The 19,172-nt window shown below is 45.1% G+C and overlaps 1 protein-coding gene across 1 annotated transcript in view; it reads right to left on the minus strand.

Moving 5' to 3' along the window:
- The window catches only part of emilin1b (elastin microfibril interfacer 1b), a 185,761-nt gene that overhangs the window by 151,068 nt on the left and 15,521 nt on the right, over window positions 1–19,172 (minus strand). Inside the window, exons 2-4 of the mRNA XM_072580165.1 lie at window positions 9,676–9,801; window positions 5,822–6,015; window positions 47–2,239 (exon numbers count right to left, since the gene is read on the minus strand). Of these exons, the coding sequence (XP_072436266.1) occupies window positions 47–2,239; window positions 5,822–6,015; window positions 9,676–9,801 (2,513 nt within the window). The remainder of the gene's footprint in view (window positions 1–46; window positions 2,240–5,821; window positions 6,016–9,675; window positions 9,802–19,172) is intronic.

The raw sequence follows: 19,172 nt of genomic DNA on the forward strand, positions 1-19,172 counted from the left end.
AGAGGTAGCTGAGTAAACTGTTGTTTAATTATTGAGTGCTACTCACCAATGAAATCCTGAATTGTGAAATTGTGTACTGTCGTGTGTATTTCAGCCATGGACTGGTTCAGCATTCTGATTTTTTGATTCAGGATTCCCAGCTGAGTGTCCTGGATATTTCGCAATGTCCCAGAGTGGGTCTGCAGTGTTGTATTCAATTCTCTTTGACAGTTCCACAGGCTGGAGACATGTCTGTTTAAGCCCTCTTTGATTTTTTCCAGACTCTGTGACACAGAATCCAATTTGACACAGATGTTCTCCAGTTTGGATACTCGATGGTCAAGTCCTTCACTGGATTCCCTGCATTCTGCAATTTCCACCACCATGTGGCCATTGAACTTGGCCAACTCATTCTGAAAATTTATGAACTTATTGTTACTGTCTTCAATGTGACCAGTTAGCTCTTCCTGAATCCTGCTGATATCTGTAATCAGTCTGTCTGTACTTTCAGAGAAAGTTGTGTTCAACATATTTGTGTTATGGCTCTGCTTGTGAACAAAATCCTGAAGGCTCTTCAAGGTGCTATTGATGGAATTGAAGGTCACAATGACATCTTTCAGTTCTCCCTGCATCAAGCCAAGGTCAACACCCAAATTGCCACCAAACATTCCAAACCTATCGAGAGTCTTGTTGAAGGTTTCCATTTTAAACAGCAGGTCTTTATAATTGTTGGCAGGCTCCCTGAGCTCCTCTTTTAACCGGTTTAATTCTTTCTGAAATGTTGAGCACATTGAGCTACAGTTATACTCTGAACGGCCAGCTTTCTCCTTCAGCTTCTCCAATTCCTCAGTCAATTCATTAACTCGCATGTTAATTTCATTCTGTTGCAGAAGGATTTCATCTTTCATGGTATTACATTCTGTAACACTGGTTTCAATAGCACTTTGGATCTTGCTGTCCAAGTCCCGGAGACTGGAGCTAATGAAGTCCATTTGTTCCACATTCGAATGCATCTTTCTCTTTACTTGTTCGACGTCCTGCCCAAACTGATGAAGCATGTTCTTGAATGAATTACCTCCTATAGTAAGATTATGAATGTTTGACCCAATGTTTTGAATATTAGCCTCATTCTTCATAATATTGGTCTGAAGTTTGGTTAAAATATCCAGCATCTCAGAGGGATTTTGGTCATCATCTGTGACTGTGACTTGGGGAGGGCTACAGATCTGTGCACAGCCATTGACAGCTATTTGCAGCTTGGATTCCAGGTCATGCACACTTGACGTCACTGTCACCAGGTTTTCTCCATCTGCTCCTACAATATTCTTTAACTTTGCAATGTCTTCACCTAAACCAGTGACTGTGTCTCTCACCCAATCATCAAAAACTGTACCATTGCCCACAACAGACACTATTGTGTTAACTCGCTCCTCATTCCCATAGATTCTACCGCCAAATTCATGCCTCAGATTTTTCAGATGGGACATGATGCGTTTTTCAAGATTTTTCTCAGTTTGGTTCAGTCTTCGTTCAATGTGTTGGAATCGTTTGTGGAACTGATCATTCCATGGAGAGCTGCCTGAAGATAAGCCAGGAAGCTGATGGTCCAGTCTCTGATTCAAAACCCCGACCTCATCCGATAGAGAAGTGAGCTTCTGTTCCACATCCTCCAACTTCGCTTTGGTGCTGTCTATATCCACACAGCAAAGGTTTGGCCCAGATTCTGGCATTTCACTGATGTGCTTATGAATGCTTTCTATTAGATGCCTATTGTGTTGCTCAGTGGCATTGAATATTCTGCCCAGTTCCCGAAGCCTCTGCCTGTCTTCCTCCTGAAGTTGTCGGAGGAGCTCAATGTCAGCTCGACAAGAGAAGCAGGAGTTTTGTACCCGGTGTTCCACCTCCCTGACCAGCTCTTCCTTCAGATCCGACCATTTCTGACCAGTCTCAGACTGACTGACCTGAGCACCTCCAGCTGGTTTGATTGTGTTTAAAAGGTTAATCTCACCATCATGCTCCTTTACTCGGTTATCAATCTGGTGGAGTTTTCTCTGAATCTCATTGATAGTCTCCTTCATGTCAGGGTGGGATGCAGCATCAGCGGGCTGCCTCCCGTTCATTGCGATTTCAATCGCTTTCTGAATTTCATCCTGGAATTTCTCATTCATCCCTCGGATAGTGGACTGAAGATTGTGAATTTCCTGATTCAACTTCTGGATCTTTTCTTCCATCTCATGAGATTTATCAGAATCCATTCCACCTGTAAAAATATGAAATATTCCTGAAACATGATAGGAGACTCTCCAGTCAGAGGCACAGACAGATGTTTCTGTAGCCGACAGTGAGAAATCAGATTGGTGTGTTGCCTCCCTGGTGCCAGGATCAAGGATTTCTCTGAGGTGATGCAGAATGTTCTCAAAGGGGAGAGGGACCAGGTCATTGTACACATTGGAACAAATAAAATAGGAAGGGAAAGGGATGAGATTCTAAAGGGAGAATATAGAAGGTTAGGCAGGAATTTTCAAAAAAAAGGTTCTCCAGCGTAGTAATATCTGTATTACTCCTGGTGTCATGAGCTAGTGAGGATGGAGCAGATGAATGCATGGCTGAGGAGCTGGTGCAGGGGGGAAGTGTTCACATTTTTTAGATAATTGAAGTCTCTTCTGGGGTGGAAGTGACTTGTACAATTAGGCCGGATTGCACCTGAATTGGAAGGGGACTCGTATACTAGCAGAAAGATTTGCTCGAGCTTCCCAGGAGGATTTAAACTAGTAAGGTGGGGGGGGGGGGGGGGTGGGACCCCGGGAGATAGTGAGGAAAGAGATCAATCTGAGACTGGTACAGTTGAGAACAGAAGTGAGTCAAACAGTCAGGGCAGGCAGGGACAAGGTAGGAATAATAAATTAAACTGCATTTATTTCAATGCAAGGGGCCTAACAGGGAAGGCAGATGAACTCAGGGCATGGTTAGGAACATGGGACTGGGATATCATAGCAATTACGGAAACATGGCTCAGGGATGGACAGGACTGGCAGCTTAATGTTCCAGGATACAAATGCTACAGGAAGGATAGAAAGGGAGGCAAGAGAGGAGGGGGAGTGGCATTTTTGATAAGGGATAGCATTACAACTGTGCTGAGGGAGGATATTCCCAGAAATACATTCAGGGAAGTTATTTGGGTGGAACTGAGAAATAAAAAAGGGATGATAACCTTATTGGGATTGTGTTATAGACCCCCCAGTAGTCAGAGGGCGGTCTGTAAGAATAATAGGATGGTTATGGTAGGGGATTTTAACTTTCCAAACATACACTGGGACTGCCATAGTGTTAAGGGCTTAGATGGAGAGGAATTTGTTAAGTGTGTACAAGACAATTTTCTGATTCAGGATGTGGATGTACCTACTAGAGAAGGTGCAAAACTTGACCTACTCTTGTGAAATAAGGCAGGGCAGGTGACTGAGGTGTCAGTGGGGGAGCACTTTGGGGCCAGCAACCATAATTCTATTCGTTTTAAAATAGTGATGGAAAAGGATAGACCACATCTAAAAGTTAAAATTCTAAATTCGAGAAAGGCAAAAACTTTCAAAAGCTGATTGGGGGCAGGTGTTTGCAGGTAAAGGGACGGCTGGAAAATGGGAAGCCTTCAGAAATGAGATAACGAGAATCCAGAGAAAGTATATTCCTGTCAGGGTGAAAGGGAAGGCTGGTAGGTATAGGGAATGTTGGATAACTAAAGAAATTGAGGGTTTGGTTAAGAAAAAGAAGGAAGCATATGTCAGGTATAGACAGGATAGATCGAGTGAATCCTTAGAAGAGTATAAAGGAAGTAGGAGTATACTTAAGAGGGAAATCAGGAGGGCAAAAAGGGGACATTAGATAGCTTTGGCAAATAAAATTAAGGAGAATCCAAAGGGTTTTTGCAAATACATTAAGGACAAAAGGGTAACTAGGGAGAGAACAGGCCCCCTCAAAGATCAGCAAGGCAGCCGTTGTGTGGAACCACTGAAGATAGGGGGAGATACTAAACAAGTATGTTGCATCAGTATTTACTGTGGAAAAGGATATGGAAGATATAGACTGTAGGGAAAAAGATGGTGACATCTTGAAAAATGTCCATGTTACAGAGAAGGACGTGCTGGATGTCTTGAAACGCAATAAAAGTGGACAAATCCCCAGGACCTGATCAGGTGTACCCTACAACTCTATGGGAAGCTAGGGAAGTGATTGCTGGGCCCCTTGCTGAGATATTTGTATCATCGATAGTCACAGGTGAGGTGCTGGAAGACTGGAGGTTGGCTAACGTGGTGCCACTGTTTAAGAAGGGCGGGAAAGACAAGCCAGGGAACTATAGACCGGTGAGCCTGACCTCGGTTGTGGGCAAGTTGTTGGAGGGAATCCTGAGGGACAGGATGTACATGTATTTGGAAAGACAAGGACTGATTCGGGATATTCAACATGGCTTTGTGTGTGGGAAATCAAGTCTCAAAAACTTGGTCGAGTTTTTTGAAGAAGAAACAAAGAAGATTGATGAGGGCAGAGCGGTGGACATGATCTGTATGGACTTCAGTAAGGCATTCAACAAGGTTCCCCATGGGAGACTGATTAGCAAGGGTAGATCTCATGGAATAAAGGGAGAACTAGTCATTTGGATACAGAACTAGCTCAAAGGTAGAAGACAGAGGATGGTGGTGGAGGGTTGTTTTTCAGACTGGAGACCTGTGACCAGTGGAGTGCCACAAGGATCGGTGCTGGGTCCTCTACTTTTTGTCATTTACATAAATGATTTGGATGCGAGCATAAGAGGTACAGTTAGTAAGTTTGCAGATGACACCAAAATTGGAGGTGTAGTGGACAGCAAAGAGGGTTACCTCAGATTACAACAGGATCTTGACCAGATGGGCCAATGGGCTGAGAAGTGGCAGATGGAGTTTAATTCAGATAAATGCGAGGTGCTGCATTGTGGGAAAGCAAATCTTAGCAGGACTTGTACACTTAATGGTAAGGTCCGAGGGAGTGTTGATGAACAAAGAGAGCTTGGAGTTCAGGTTCATAGCTCCTTGAAAGTGGAGTCGCAGGTAGATAGGATAGTGAAGAAGGTGTTTGGTATGCTTACCTTTATTGGTCAGAATATTGAGTACAGGCGTTGGGAGGTCATGTTGCAGCTGTACAGGACATTGGTTGGGCCACTATTGGAATATTGCGTGCAATTCTGGTCTCTTTCCTATGCGAAGGATGTTGTGAAACTTGAAAGGGTAGAGAAAAGATTTACAAGGATGTTGCCAGGGTTGGAGGATTTGAGGTACAGTAAGAGGCTTAATAGGCTGGGGCTGTTTTCCCTGGAGCATCGGAGGCTGAGGGGTGACCTTACAAAGTTCTATAAAATCATGAGGTGTATGGATAAACAGACAAGGTATTTTCCCTGGGGTGACGGAGCTCAAAATTAGAGAAGGGAAAAATTTTAAAGGGACCTAAGGGGCAACGTTTTCATACAGAAGGTGATACGTGTATGGAATGAATTGCCAGAGGAAGTGGTGGAGGCTGGTACAATTTCAACATTTAAAAGGCACCCAGATGGGTATATGAATAGGAAGGGTGTGAAGGGTTATGGGCCAAGTGCTTGCAAATGAGACTAGATTAGTTTAGGATATCTGTTTGGCATGGACGAGTTGGACCGAAGGGTCTGTTCTCGTGCTGTACATCTCTATCACTCTATTTAAGTGAACAGAAGGTCTCCAGGGATTTGTTGAATCCAGCTTGCCATGTTTTGGGGACAAGGCTAAGAATGATGTACTGAAGGGTCAGTATAGGCCAATCCTGAACTCTCACCAACAGGTTCACCCACCTTCAACTGAGGATCCCGCTGATGGCCTTGTACCAGATGGATTGGGCTGATATGGTCTCGGAGATACAATGTCAGTCTGTCCTGGTGGACCCACCGAACAGTCATCTCCTGAGTAACCGTGGCAACATCTCCATTCCATTTCTGTCACCATTTTGTACGCAATCTTGTATCGCGGCTTCATGAAGGAACGATAACTGTGAGATACAAATGGACAGGAAACCTTCAGATCTGGTTGCCCAGTTATAGGAAGGATATTATTAAGCTGGAGAGCGTTCAAAAGAGACTTGCCAGGATGTTGTCGAGTAAACAAAAAAAGGCTGGAGAGGCTGGAACATTTTTGACTGGAACGTAGGAGGTTGAAAGGCAGCCTTACAAGTTTATAAAATAACGAGGGGTATAGATAGGGTTAATGGTCGCTGTCTTTTGCCTAGGATGGGGCATTTCAAGACCAGGGGCCATACTTTTAAGATGAGAGGAGAGAGATTTAAAAAAGACGTGAGGCAAAGTTTTTACACAAAGGGTGGTTCCCACTGGAATGAATTTCCTGAGGAAATGGTAGATTTGGATACAATTACAATGTTTAATTTGGATGGATACATGAATAGGAAAGATTTGAAAGGATATGGGCCAGGAGCAGGCAGGTGGGGACTAGTTTAGTTTGAGATTATGTTCGGCATGGACTAGTTGGTCCCACTCTGTATGACCCTGTTACTCTAAGTTGGCATAAAAAAGGACTACAGTTCTGTCGTGTTGTTCCATTGAGTTCAAGTTTATGACCATTGCATTCCTTAAGGATCAGGAGCATGGGGAATTGGTAACATATTTGCGTAGATATTGAAGGTGACAGTGCAGGATAAGAAAGAGTTAATAAGGCAAGTGGCACCCTGGGCCTTATAAATAGAGAAATAAAGAACAAAATCAAGGAAACAATGAAGAACCTTTATAAAATGGAGGTTCAGCCTCAATGAGAGGACTGTGACATAAAGTCATAGTCAGGGTCCTACAGCACAGAGATGGGCCCTTTAGCCCAAACTGGTCCATGCCAACCAAAATGTCCATCTACGCTAACCGCATTTCCCTGGCCCGTATCCTTTCCTATCCATGTATTTGTTCAAATGCCTTTTAAATGTTATTAATGTACCCGATTCAACAACTTCCGCTGGCAGCTCATTCCATATGCGTACCACCCTCTGTGTAAAAAGTTGCTCCTCAGATAACCTTTTATTCTTTCCCCTCTAACCTTAAACTGATGCCCTCGAGTCCTCGATTCCCCAACCCTGGGAAAAAGGCTGAGTGCATTCATCCTACCCAAGCCTCTCATGATATTACACATTTCTGTAAGATCCCCCCTCAGTCTCCTACGCTCTAAAGACAAAAGGTCCTAGCTTGTCCAACCGCTCCTTATTATTCAGATCCTTGAGTCCTGGCAAAATTCTTGTCATTTTCTTCTGCACAGTTTCCAGTTTGATAACATCCTTCCTATGGCAAGGTGACCAAAACTGAACACAATGCTCCAACTGTATTCTCACCAACATCATGTATAACTGCAACATAATTTCCCAACTCCTATACTCAATTGCCTGACTGATGAAGGCCAGTGTGCCAAAATCCTTCTTCACTGCCCTGTCTACCTGGGACTCCACTTTCAAAGAACCACGTACCTGAAATCCAAGGTCGTTCTGTTCCACGACACTCCTGAAGGCCCTACCATTTAACATGTCATTCATATCTAGATTTGATTTTCCAAAATGCAAGAGCTAACACTTATCTATATTAAACTCCATTTCTTGGCCCACTTCCCCAGCTGATCAAGGTCCTGCTGCAAATTCTGATAACGTTCCTCACTGTCCACAATACCGCCTATTTTAGTGTCATCAATAAACTTATTAATCATTGATATAGATAACAACCAGCTCTGGGCCAGCACCAACCCCTGAGGCACTCCACTAATCACAGGCCTCCAGTCCGACAAGCATCCTCCCACTATTACTCTCTGCTTCCTACCATCAAGCCAATTGTGTATCCCATTTGCCAGCTGCCCCTAACCTTTCAGAGTAGCCTACCATGTGGAATTTTATCAAAGGTCTTACAGAAATCCATACAGACTATGTCTATCGTCTTGCCCTCTTCAATTTTCCTGGTCATTTCATCAAATAACCCTAATAAGCTTCTGAGGCATGATACCCCATGCACAAAGCCATGCTGACTGCTCCTAATAAAACTTTATCTTTCCAAATTCATGTTGTATCTTATCCCTCAGAATATTCTCAAGTAACCTACTGACCACAGAAGTGTTAGGTTTATGGTTTATTGTTCACAGGCTTTTCTTTACAGCTCTTGTTGAATAATGGCACATTCACTATCCTCCAGTTTTCCGGGACCTCACCTGTGGTTAACAACGATATAAAGATATCAGCCAGGGCCACTGCAATTTCTTCTCTAGCCTCTTGCAGTGTCCTTGGATATATCTGGTCAGGACCAGGAGATTTATCCACCTTCATACATTCTAATATGTCCAACACCTCCTCTCCTATGATATGGACTGTCCCCAAGATATCACCACTAACTCCCCCCAGGTCTTCATGTCTTTCTCCACAGTAAACACGGAGGAGAAATATTCACCCATCTCCTGCAGTTCTAAACATACATGTCCACTTTGGTCCTTCAGGGCGTCCTATTCTTTTTCCTTTAATATACTTAAAGAACCTCTTTCAATTCACCCTAACCTTCTCAGCCAAGGCTACCTCGTGCCCCTTTTTCACCCTCCTGATTTCCTTCTTCAGTAACCTCCTGTATACCTCCAGGGATTCCTTTGATCCCAGGGACCTGGACCTGAGCCATGCTTCCTTTTTTCTGGTCAAAACTTCAATATCTCTTGTCAGCCAGGGTTCCCTATTCCTACCAACCTTGCCCTTCACCCTCACAGGAACATATAGACCTTGAACTCTAGCTATCTCATTTTTGAGAAAACCCTTTGCCTACAAACAAACTTCAATCAACCCCTGCAAGAAATCCCATCAAAATTCACCTTTATAGCCCAGCCCTAATTTCCCTTGTGAAGGTGGTGGTGAACTGTCTCCTTGAGCCACTGCAGTCCACGAGCTTTGGGTAGACCCACAGTGTTGTTAGGGAGGGAATTCTAGGATTTTGACCCAGTGACAGTGAAGGGACGGGTGATGTATTTCCAAGTCAGGATGGCGAGTGGCTTGGAGGGGAACTAGCTGTTAGTAATCTCACATTTCTGCTACCCTAGATATAGTGCCAATCATGCGGGCTACTTTGTCCTGGACGGTGTCAAGCTTCCTGAGTGTTGTTGGAGCTGCCCCCATCCAGGCAAGTGGGGAGTATTCCATCACCCTCCTGACTTGTGCCTTGTTGATGGCTTTGGGGAGTCAGGAGGTGAGTTTTCCTGTTTAAGATTCCTAGCTTCTGACCTGCTGTTGTAGTCACAGTAGTTATATGAGTAGTCCAGTTCAGTTTTGGTCAATGCTAACCCCCCACCCCACATCCGGATGTTGGTAGTGTAGGGTGCAGTGATGGTAATGTCATTGAATGTCAAGGGATGACAGTCAGATTCTTTCTTGTTGGCGATGGTCATTGTCTGGCATCTGTGTGATAACAATATTACTCGCCACTTATCAACATTTCGACATGGACTGCATCAGTATCTGAGGAGTTGTGAATGGTGCTGACCATTGTGCAATCATTAGCAAATATGTCCATTTCTGACCTTACAATGGAGGGAAGGTCATTGATGAAGCAGCTAAAGATGGTTGGGCCTAGGACAGTACCCGAGGAATTGCTGTAGGTTTATGCCAGTACTGTACATGGGCACTAGGACCGTAAATACTCACATCACTGTCCGTGGGCATTGTAGTGGGCCCCATCCACAGGGCTGATACTCAGGTTTGACGAACGTTGCTACACCATCTTCAATGATGCAGGATACCACCCGTGTAACTACATAGGCACACCAATTCCTGTTAAATACAAGGAGAGAGATAAGCCCAGTACACCAGTATCTGGATCCATTCTCAATGTTCATGCATTTTTAAAACAAGTTAGGCAGTATTTACTGAGAAGGTGAGGCAGGTTTGGTGGAGGTTATGATGGCAGGCTAAGTCTATTGTCTGACCTGTTCATTACTTTTAGACAGCAGAGTGGACCTCTGCTGTGGCTAGGTCCAAAAGGTGAGAAGCAACTGGGTGAACCCTGTAAAACAGCTCCCAATTACTCTACTTGAAATGCCCCCTCTTTAGTGATCTCCTGGCAGCGGTTGACACCATTAGTGGACTGCCCAATTCCTCAGTGGATATCTCCATATTAAAACTTCACCGTGCGCTTCAAGCCACCCTCAATACTTCCATTGGAGGAGCACTGAGAACCCACTAGATTTATAGAATTGGACACTGACTTCAGGAACAGTCAATCAAGAGTCTGCCTAAAACGTGCAGAACCTGTCTCATGGCATTGGGACTCCTAGTTTATCCCAAAGGCAGGACCCTTGAGTCCATGGGAAAATCCATCTTGTTCCATTGGTCAGTTGAGGAAATATTCTGAAATATCTACATTGCTGGAGAAGCTTGCATATGATAACTTTCACTGGTAAATCTACTCACAAATTCCATGTTAGCATATTCCATCTTAGAAATATGATGGACAAGCAGCAAACAGTCCATGTGGGATCAGGCCTCACCCTCAACAACTTCTCTTTCCAATCCTTCCACTTCCTCCAGACCAAAGAGGTAGCCATGGGCACCCCATGGGCCCCAGCTGTGCCTGCCTCTTCATCGGGTACATGGAACAGCCCATCTTCCACAGTTACACCAACACCAGCTCCCACCTTTTCCTCCGCTACATCGATGACTGTATCAGGGCTACCTCATGCTCCCACGAGGAGGTGGAACAGTTTATCAACTTTACCAACACCTTCCAACCCAACCTCATATTCACCTGGACCATTTCGGACACCTCCCTCCCCTTCCTGGACCTTTCCATCTCCATCTCTGGCGACGGACTAATCATAGACATCTACTACAAACCCAACAATTCCCACAGCTACCAGACTACACCTCCTCTCACCCTTCCTCCTGTAAAAATGCCATCCCTTATTCCCAAATCCTCTGCCTCAGCCGCATCCAATCCTAGGATGACCAATTCCATCTTAGAAAATCCCAGAAGGCCTCCTTCTTTCAAGATCACAATTTCTCTTCCCACGTGGTCAATGATGCCCTCCAGCGCATCTCCTCCACTTCACGCACCACTGCCCTTGAACTCCACCCCTCCCAATGCAACAAGGACCAAACCCCATCCCCGTCCTCACCTTCCACCCCACCATCCTTCACATACATCTCATCATTCTCCAACATTTCTGCCACCTCCAAACAGACCCCACAGGGATATATTTCCCTCCCCACCCCGATCAGTGCTCCAGAAAGACTATTCCCTCCATGACTCCCTCGTCAGGTCCACGCCCCCCACTCCCCAACTCCTGGTACCTTCCCCTGCCACATCAGGAATTGCAAAACCTGCGCCCACACCTCCCTCCTCACCTCTGCCCAAGGCCCCAAAAGATTCTTCCACATTTGACAGAAATTTTCCTGTATCTCTACCAATGTCACCTACTGCATCCATTGCACCCGGTGTGGTCTCCTCTACATCTGGGAGACAGACGCCTTCTTGCGGATTGTTTCAGAGAACATCTCTGGGACACCCACACCCACCGATCCCACTGCCCCGTGGCTGAACATTTCAACTCCCCCTCCCACTCTGTCAAAGACATGCAGGTCCTAGGCCTCATCCACCATCAAACCATTACCACTCGACGCCTGGAAGAAGAACGCCTCACATTCCGCCTTGGGACTCTGCAACCACACGGGATCAATGTGGATTTCAACAGCTTCCTCATTCCCCCTCCCCTCACATTATCTCGGTCCCAAGCCTCCAACTTGACACCACTCTCCTGACCTGTCCATCGTCTTTCCCAGCTATCCATTCCACTCCCCCCTCCTCTGACCTGTCACCTTCTCCCTCACCTTCATCCACCTATCACTTTCTCAGCTCCCTTCCACCGACTTCACCCCCCTCCTATTTATTTCTCAGCCCCCGGCCCACAAGTCTCATTCCTGATGAAGGGCTTATGCCCAAAATGTTGATTCTCCTGCTCCTCAGATGCTGCCTGACCTGCTGTGCTTTTCCAGCAACACGCACTCAACAGCCAACATTCCATTTCAGGCGGGGTGCCTTCAGACAGCAGTAATCACCGGCTAGGGCCTTCACGTCACACTTGCAAACATCTATGAAATGGGGCCTTCAGTCACCCAGAAGCTCACTTCACCATACAGAAACTACTGGGTCTCCTATCCTGCAACCATACCCAAGCAGAAGCCACTTCTGGTGATGAGCCAGTCATTTGGGACCTCAATCTTTGATGGATTGACACTTTTGTCATTTTGTCTTGCTTGTTTATAACAATAATGCACAACAGACAGCAAAGAAGGACACTGTATCATTTCATGACCATATACCATGTTGCTGACGACACAGGGGCACTGTCAAAAATCTACTTGGTCTTCAGAACCGGCTCCACGTTATCCAGTGGTATTTTGTGAGTCAAAGTTTACTAAAACTAAACAAAAGATACCTCATGGCATTAGGGATAACACATTAGGATGGATTGAAGATTTGCTGGCTTACAGGAAATGGAGGGGAGGCAAAAATGGGACATGTTCCTGATTGGCACAAAGAGATAAATGATGTGATACAGGGATCAGTTCAGGTGCTTCAATTTCTTATAATTTATACAAATGACTCAGACGAAGGAATGAAGTACATGGTTGCTAAATTTCAGGGTGGCACAAAGATAACCGAAAAGTATCTTGTTATAGTGTTGTGCAGCACAGAAACAGACTCTTCGGGCCTATCAGTCCATTCTGAACATAATTCCAAACTAAACTAACCCTACCTGCCTGCTCCTGGCCCATATCCCTCTAAACCTTATTCATGTATTTATCGGAATGGCTTTTAAATGTTGTAATTGTGCCCACATCCACCACTCCCTCAGGAAGTTCATTCCACACACAAACCCCCACTAAACAATTTACACCTATTTATCTCTTTCTTAAATCCACTCAATGACTTGGCTTCTACATACGTCTGTGGCAGTGGGTTCCACTGCCAACCCCCCTCCGAACCTGCTTGTTAACGTACAGAGAATCCTGAGCTAGGACTCTCAAGTCCCTTTGTGCTTCAGATTTCCAAAGACCATAAGACCATAAGACATAGGAGTGGAAGTAAGGCCATTCGGCCCATCGAGTCCACTCCGCCATTCAATCATGGCTGATGCGCATTTCAGCTCCACTGAAGCCTTTCCCCATTTAGAAAACAGTATAATCGGTATTCTTCCTACCAAAGTTCCTACCATGACTTAACACTATCCCACATTTTGAAGCCTAAACACACGCATCAGCCGGTTTCATAATAATTTCTACCCTACTGTTAGATTCCTATTGCACTTTTAGTTTGTAACCTGTAAATATTTCCCCTATACACCTTCAATCTGAAAGTAGCTTTACACAGATTGTCAAATTAGTAGCTATTCCCAATCACTGAACACAGTTTTCCTGTGATGTCACTCTTTCTCTTGTGCTGGGACATGATCCTGAACTACAATTTATCTTGTAAAAAGACCTCACAAACTACAAAAAAAAACCTATTCCCCTCTGTATTGAGTTTCCACTCTGCTGCCAAATTCCCCAAACTATATACTTCCTTGAACACGGGTGATGTCCCGGAGGACTGGAGAATTGCTAATGTTGTTCCCTTGTTTAAGAAGGGTAGCGAGGATAATCCAGATAATTATAGACTGGAGAGCCTGACGCCAGTGGTAGGAAAGTCACTGGAGAAGATACTGAGGAAAAGAATCTATTTACATTTGGAAGAAAATAGTGTAATCAGTGATACACAGCATGGTCTTGTACAGGGAAGGTCATGTCTTACCAACTTAATAGAATTCTTTGAGGAAGTGGCAAAGTGATTGATGAGGGAAGGGCTGTAGATGTCATTTACATGGACTTCAGTAAAGCGTCTGATAAGATTCCCCATGGTAGGCTTATGGAGAAAGTGAAGTCGCATGGGGTCCAGGTTGTACTAGCTAGATGGATAAAGAACTGACTGGGCAACAGGAGACAGAGTAGTAGTGGAAGGGAGTTTCTCAAAATAGAACATAGAACGTGGAAAGGTACAGCACAGAACAGGCCCTTCAGTCCACAATGTTGTGCTGAGGATTATTCCTAATCTAAAATAAAATAACCTAACCTACGCACCCCTCAACTCACTGATATCCATTCGCATGTCCAGCAGTCGCTTAAATGTCCCCAATGACTTCACTTCCACCACCACAGCTGGCAACACATTCCATACATTCACAACTCTCTGCATAAAGAAGCTTCCTCTGATGTCTCTTCTATACCTTTCTCCTTATATCTTAAAACTATGACCCCTCGTACCAGTCAATCCTGCCCTGGGGAAAAGTTTCTGGCTATTGACTCTATCCAAGCCTCTCATTATTTTGTACACCTCGATCAGGTCACCTCTCTTCCTCCTTCTCTCCAGAGAGAAAAGTCTGAGCTTCATCAACCTTTCTTCATAAGGCAAGCCCTCCAGTCCAGGCAGCATCCTGGTAAACCTTCTTTGCACCCTCTCCAAAGCCTCTGTATTTTTCCTATAGTAGAGCGACCAGAACTGAACACAATATTCCAAGTGTGGTTTCACCAGGGACTTGTAGTACTGCAGCAAAACCTTGCGGCTCTTAAACTCGATCCCCCCTGTTAATGAAAACCAAAACACCGTATGCTTTCTTAACAACCCTGTCCACTTGGGTGGCAATTTTGAGGGATCTATGTACTTGCACACCAAGATCCTTCTGTTCCTCCACACTGCCAAGAATCCTGTCTTTAATCCTATATTCAGCATTCGACTTCGACCTTCCAAAATGCATCACTTCACATTTATCCAGGTTGAACTCCATCTGCCATTTCTCAGCCCAGCTCTGCATCCTGTCTATGTCACACTGCAGCCTGCAACAGCCCTCGATACTATCGACGACACCTCCAACCTTTGTGTCATCTGCAAATTTACTAACCCACCCCTCAACCTCTTCATCCAAGTCATTTATAAAAACTACAAAGGACAAAGGCTCAAAAACAGAGCCCTGTGGGACATCACTCAACACTGACCTCCAGGCAGAATACTTTCCATCTACAACCACTCTCTGCCTTCAGTCAGCCAGCCAATTCTGAATCCAGATAGCCAAATCTCCCTGTATCCCATACCGCCTGACTTTATGAATAAGCCTACCATGGGGAACCCTATCAAATTCCTGAAGAAGGGCTTATGCCCAAAACGTCGATTCTCCTGCTCCTCGGATGCTGCCTGACCTGCTATGTTTTGCCAGCACCACATTTTTCAAGTCTGGTCTCCAGTATCTGCAGTCCTCACTTTCTCCTAGGAACCCTATCAAATGTCTTGCTGAAGTCCCTATACACCACATCCACTGCTCGACCCTTAACCTGTCGTCACCTCCTCAAAGAACTCAATAAGATTTGTGAGGCATGACCTGCCCCTCACAAAGCCATGCTGACTGCCTTTAATCATGCCATGCTTTTCCAAATAGTCTTAAGTCCTATCCCTCAGAATTCTTTCCAAAACCTTGCTGACCACAGACGCAAGACTGACTGGTCTATAATTGCCAGGGATTTCCCTATTCCCCTTCTTGAAAATAGGAACAACTTTCACCTCCCTCCAATCCTCCGGTTCGTCTCCCGTGGAGAATGAGGAGACAAAGACCTTCACCAGCGGCTTAGCAACCTCCTTTCTCACTTCCTGGAGCAGCCTAGGATAAATCAGGTCTGCATCTGCAGTCATTGTTTTTACCTTGTTAAATCAGGTCTGGCCCTGGGGACTTATCAATCTTAATGTTTGCCAAAATTTTAAGCACATAAACTTCATCAATCTCGATCTGTTCAAGCCTGTTTCTCAGCTCCTCAAGTTCTCATTCACAACAAGGTCCAAGTGAAAACCGAAGCAAAAAGCTCATTTAGAGCGTCCCCTATCTGCTCAGACTCTACACACAAGTTCCCTACACTATCTCTGACTAGTCCTACCTTCTCCCTGACCATTCTCTTATTCCTCACGTATGAGTAAAATGCCTTTAGGTTCTCCCTAAACCTTCCTGCCAAGCCTTTCTCGTGCCCCCTCTGGCTCCTTAGTCCACTTCTGAGCTCCTTTCTAGTAAGCCTGTAATCCTCTAAAGCTGTGCTAGATCTTTCCACCTTACATAAGCTGCCTTCTTCCTTTTGATGAGAAGCTTCTCTGTTCTCGTCATCCAAGGCTCCTTAATCTTACCCCTTCTCACCTGTCTCAGAGGAACAAATTTATGCATCACTCACAACAACGCTCCTGAAACAGTCTCCACATATCTGTTGTGCCCTTTCTGTGGAACAATTGCTCCCAATCTGTGCTTCCCAACTCCTGTCTGATAGCGTCATAATTCCTTTTCCCCAGTTAAATATCTTCCTTTGGTAACTGCTCCTTTCCCTTTCCAAGGCTATGGTAAATGTGAGGCAGTTATGGTCATTGTCACCAAAGTGTTCTACCACTGAGAGATCTGTTACCTGTCCTGGTTCATTGCCGAGCACCAAATCCAAAATGGCCTCTCCCCTCATCGGCCTGTTGACATACTGAGTAAGGAAACCCTCCTGAACACACCTGACAAAAACAGCTCCATCCAAACCATCTGCACTAACAACGTTCCAGTCGATATTGGGAAAGTTGAAATCACCCGTAACAACAACCCTGCTACATCTGCATTTTTCCAAAATCTGCTGGTCTATGAGTTCTTCAATCTCCCTACTGCTATTGGTCTGTAGAAAATCCCCAATGAGGTGGCTGTTCCTTTACTGTTCCTAACTTCCACCCATACTGACTCAGTAGACAAACCTTCCTCAACAACCTTTGTTTCTGTAGCTGTGATGCACTCTACTTTTTGCACCCTCCCTGTTCATTTTAAACGTTCTAAACTCTGGAACATCTAGCGACCATTCCTGCCCCTGTGAAACCCACATCTCCATTATGGCCATAAAATCCTAGTCCCAAAATGTCGAACTGTGCCCAGTGATGTCCCACAGGGATCCGTACTGGGACCACTGTTGTTTGTGATATACAGAAATTATTTAGAGGAAAGTGGAGGTTGCCTCTTTAGCAAGTTTGCAGATAACACGAAGATTGGTGGAGTAGCAGATAGTGAAGGGGACTGTCAGAGGATACAGCAGAATATAGACAGACTGGAGAGTTGGGCGGAGAAATGGAAGATGGAGTTCAATCCAGACAAATGCGAGGTAATGCATTTTGAAAGATTCAATTCAAGAATAAACCATACAGTAAATGGAAAAATCCTTGGGAAAACTAATGTACAGAGAAATCTGGGTGTTCAGATCCATTGTACCCTCAAGGTGGTCAAGAAGGCATATGGCATGCTTTCCTTCATCGGACAGAGTATTGAGTACAAGAGTTGGCAGGTCATGTTATAGTTGTAGAAGACTTTGGTTAGGCCACATTTGGAATACTGCACACAGTTCTGTTTGCCACATTACCAAAAGGATGTGGATGTTTGGAGAGGGTACAGAGGAGGTTCATCAGGATGTTGCCTGGTATGGAGGGCGCTAGCTATGAGAAGAGGTTGAGTAGATTCAGATTATTTTCATTAGAAAAATGGAGGGTGAGGGGGTCCTGATTAAGGTCCACGAAATCATGCAAGGTATAGCCAGGGTGGATAGCAAGAAGCTTTTTCCCCAGAGTGGGGGCCTCAGTTACTAGGGGTCACAAGCTCAAAGTGAGAGGGGAGAAGTTTAAGGGAGATATGCTTGGAAGAGGGTGATGGGGGCCTGGAAGGTATTGCCAGTGGAGGTGGTAGATGTGGGCACGATAGCGTCATTTAAGATGTATCTAGACAGATACATGAATGGGCAGGGAGCAGAGGGATACAGACCCTTAGAAAATAGGAGACAGGTTTAGATAGAGGGTGTGGATTGGTGCAGGCTTGGAGGGCTGAAGGGCCTGTTCCTGTGCTGCAATGTTTTCTGTTTACTCTGGATATGACATCTTTCTTAAGATCACCCTGCATTTTCTATACTCCAAAAGAACCTTTGTCGATTTGCTCTCTTTCTCCTGCTAAAAGCCTCTGTTTTCTTTCTGATCCAGTCCTGAACATTCCTAGAAATTCAGTGATCTCTAGGCCTGTTTCTCCTACATGTTACCCTAAAGATAACATGCTGAGCTTAGACTCTCCCCATTCCCTTTTGATGGTCACCCCACTGCCCCATTCTACATAGAACATAGAACATAGAAAAATACAGCGCAGTACAGGCCCTTTGGCCCTCGATGTTGCGCCAACCGAAGCCTACCTAACCTACACTAGCCCAATAACCTCCATATGCCTATCCAATGCCCGCTGGAATGACCATAAAGAGGGAGAGTCCACCACTGAGACTGGCAGGGCATTCCATGAACTTACGACTCGCTGAGTGAAGAACCTACCCCTAACATCTGTCCTATACCAACCTCCCCTTAATTTAAAGCTGTGTCCCCTAGGAACAGCTGACTCCATACGCAGAAAAAGGTTCTCACTGTCAACCCTATCTAAACCCCTAATCATTTTGTACACCTCTATCAAATCTCCCCTAAACCTTTTCTCCAATGAAAACAGCCCCAAGTGCCTCAGCCTTTCCTCATACGATCTTCCTACCATACCAGGCAACATCCTGGTAAACCGCCTCTGCACCCGTTCCAATGCCTCCACATCCTTCCTATAGCATGGCGACCAAAACTGCACACAATACTCCAGATAAGGCCGCACCAGAGTCTTATACAACTGCAACATGACCTCAGGTCTCCGGAACTCAATTCCTCTACCAATAAAGCCCAGTACACCATATGCCTTCTTCACCACACTATTTACCTGGGTGGCAACTTTCAGAGATCTGTGTACATGGACACCAAGATCCCTCTGCTCATCCACACTACCAAGTAGCCTACCATTAGCCCAGTAATCCATCTTCTTGTTACTCCTACCAAAGTGAATGACTTCACACTTAGCGACATTGAACTCCATTTGCCACCTTTCTGCCCAGCTCTGCAACTTATCTATATCCCGCTGTAACCTGCCACATCCTTCTTCGCTGGATTAGTGGTGCTGGAAGAGCACAGCAGTTCAGGCAGCATCCAACAAGCAGCGAAATCAACGTTTCGGGCAAAAGCCCTTCATCAGGAATAAAGGCAGTGAGCCTGCAGCATG

Source organism: Chiloscyllium punctatum, chromosome 11 (assembly GCF_047496795.1).
Source record: "Chiloscyllium punctatum isolate Juve2018m chromosome 11, sChiPun1.3, whole genome shotgun sequence".
NCBI lineage: Eukaryota > Metazoa > Chordata > Chondrichthyes > Orectolobiformes > Hemiscylliidae > Chiloscyllium > Chiloscyllium punctatum.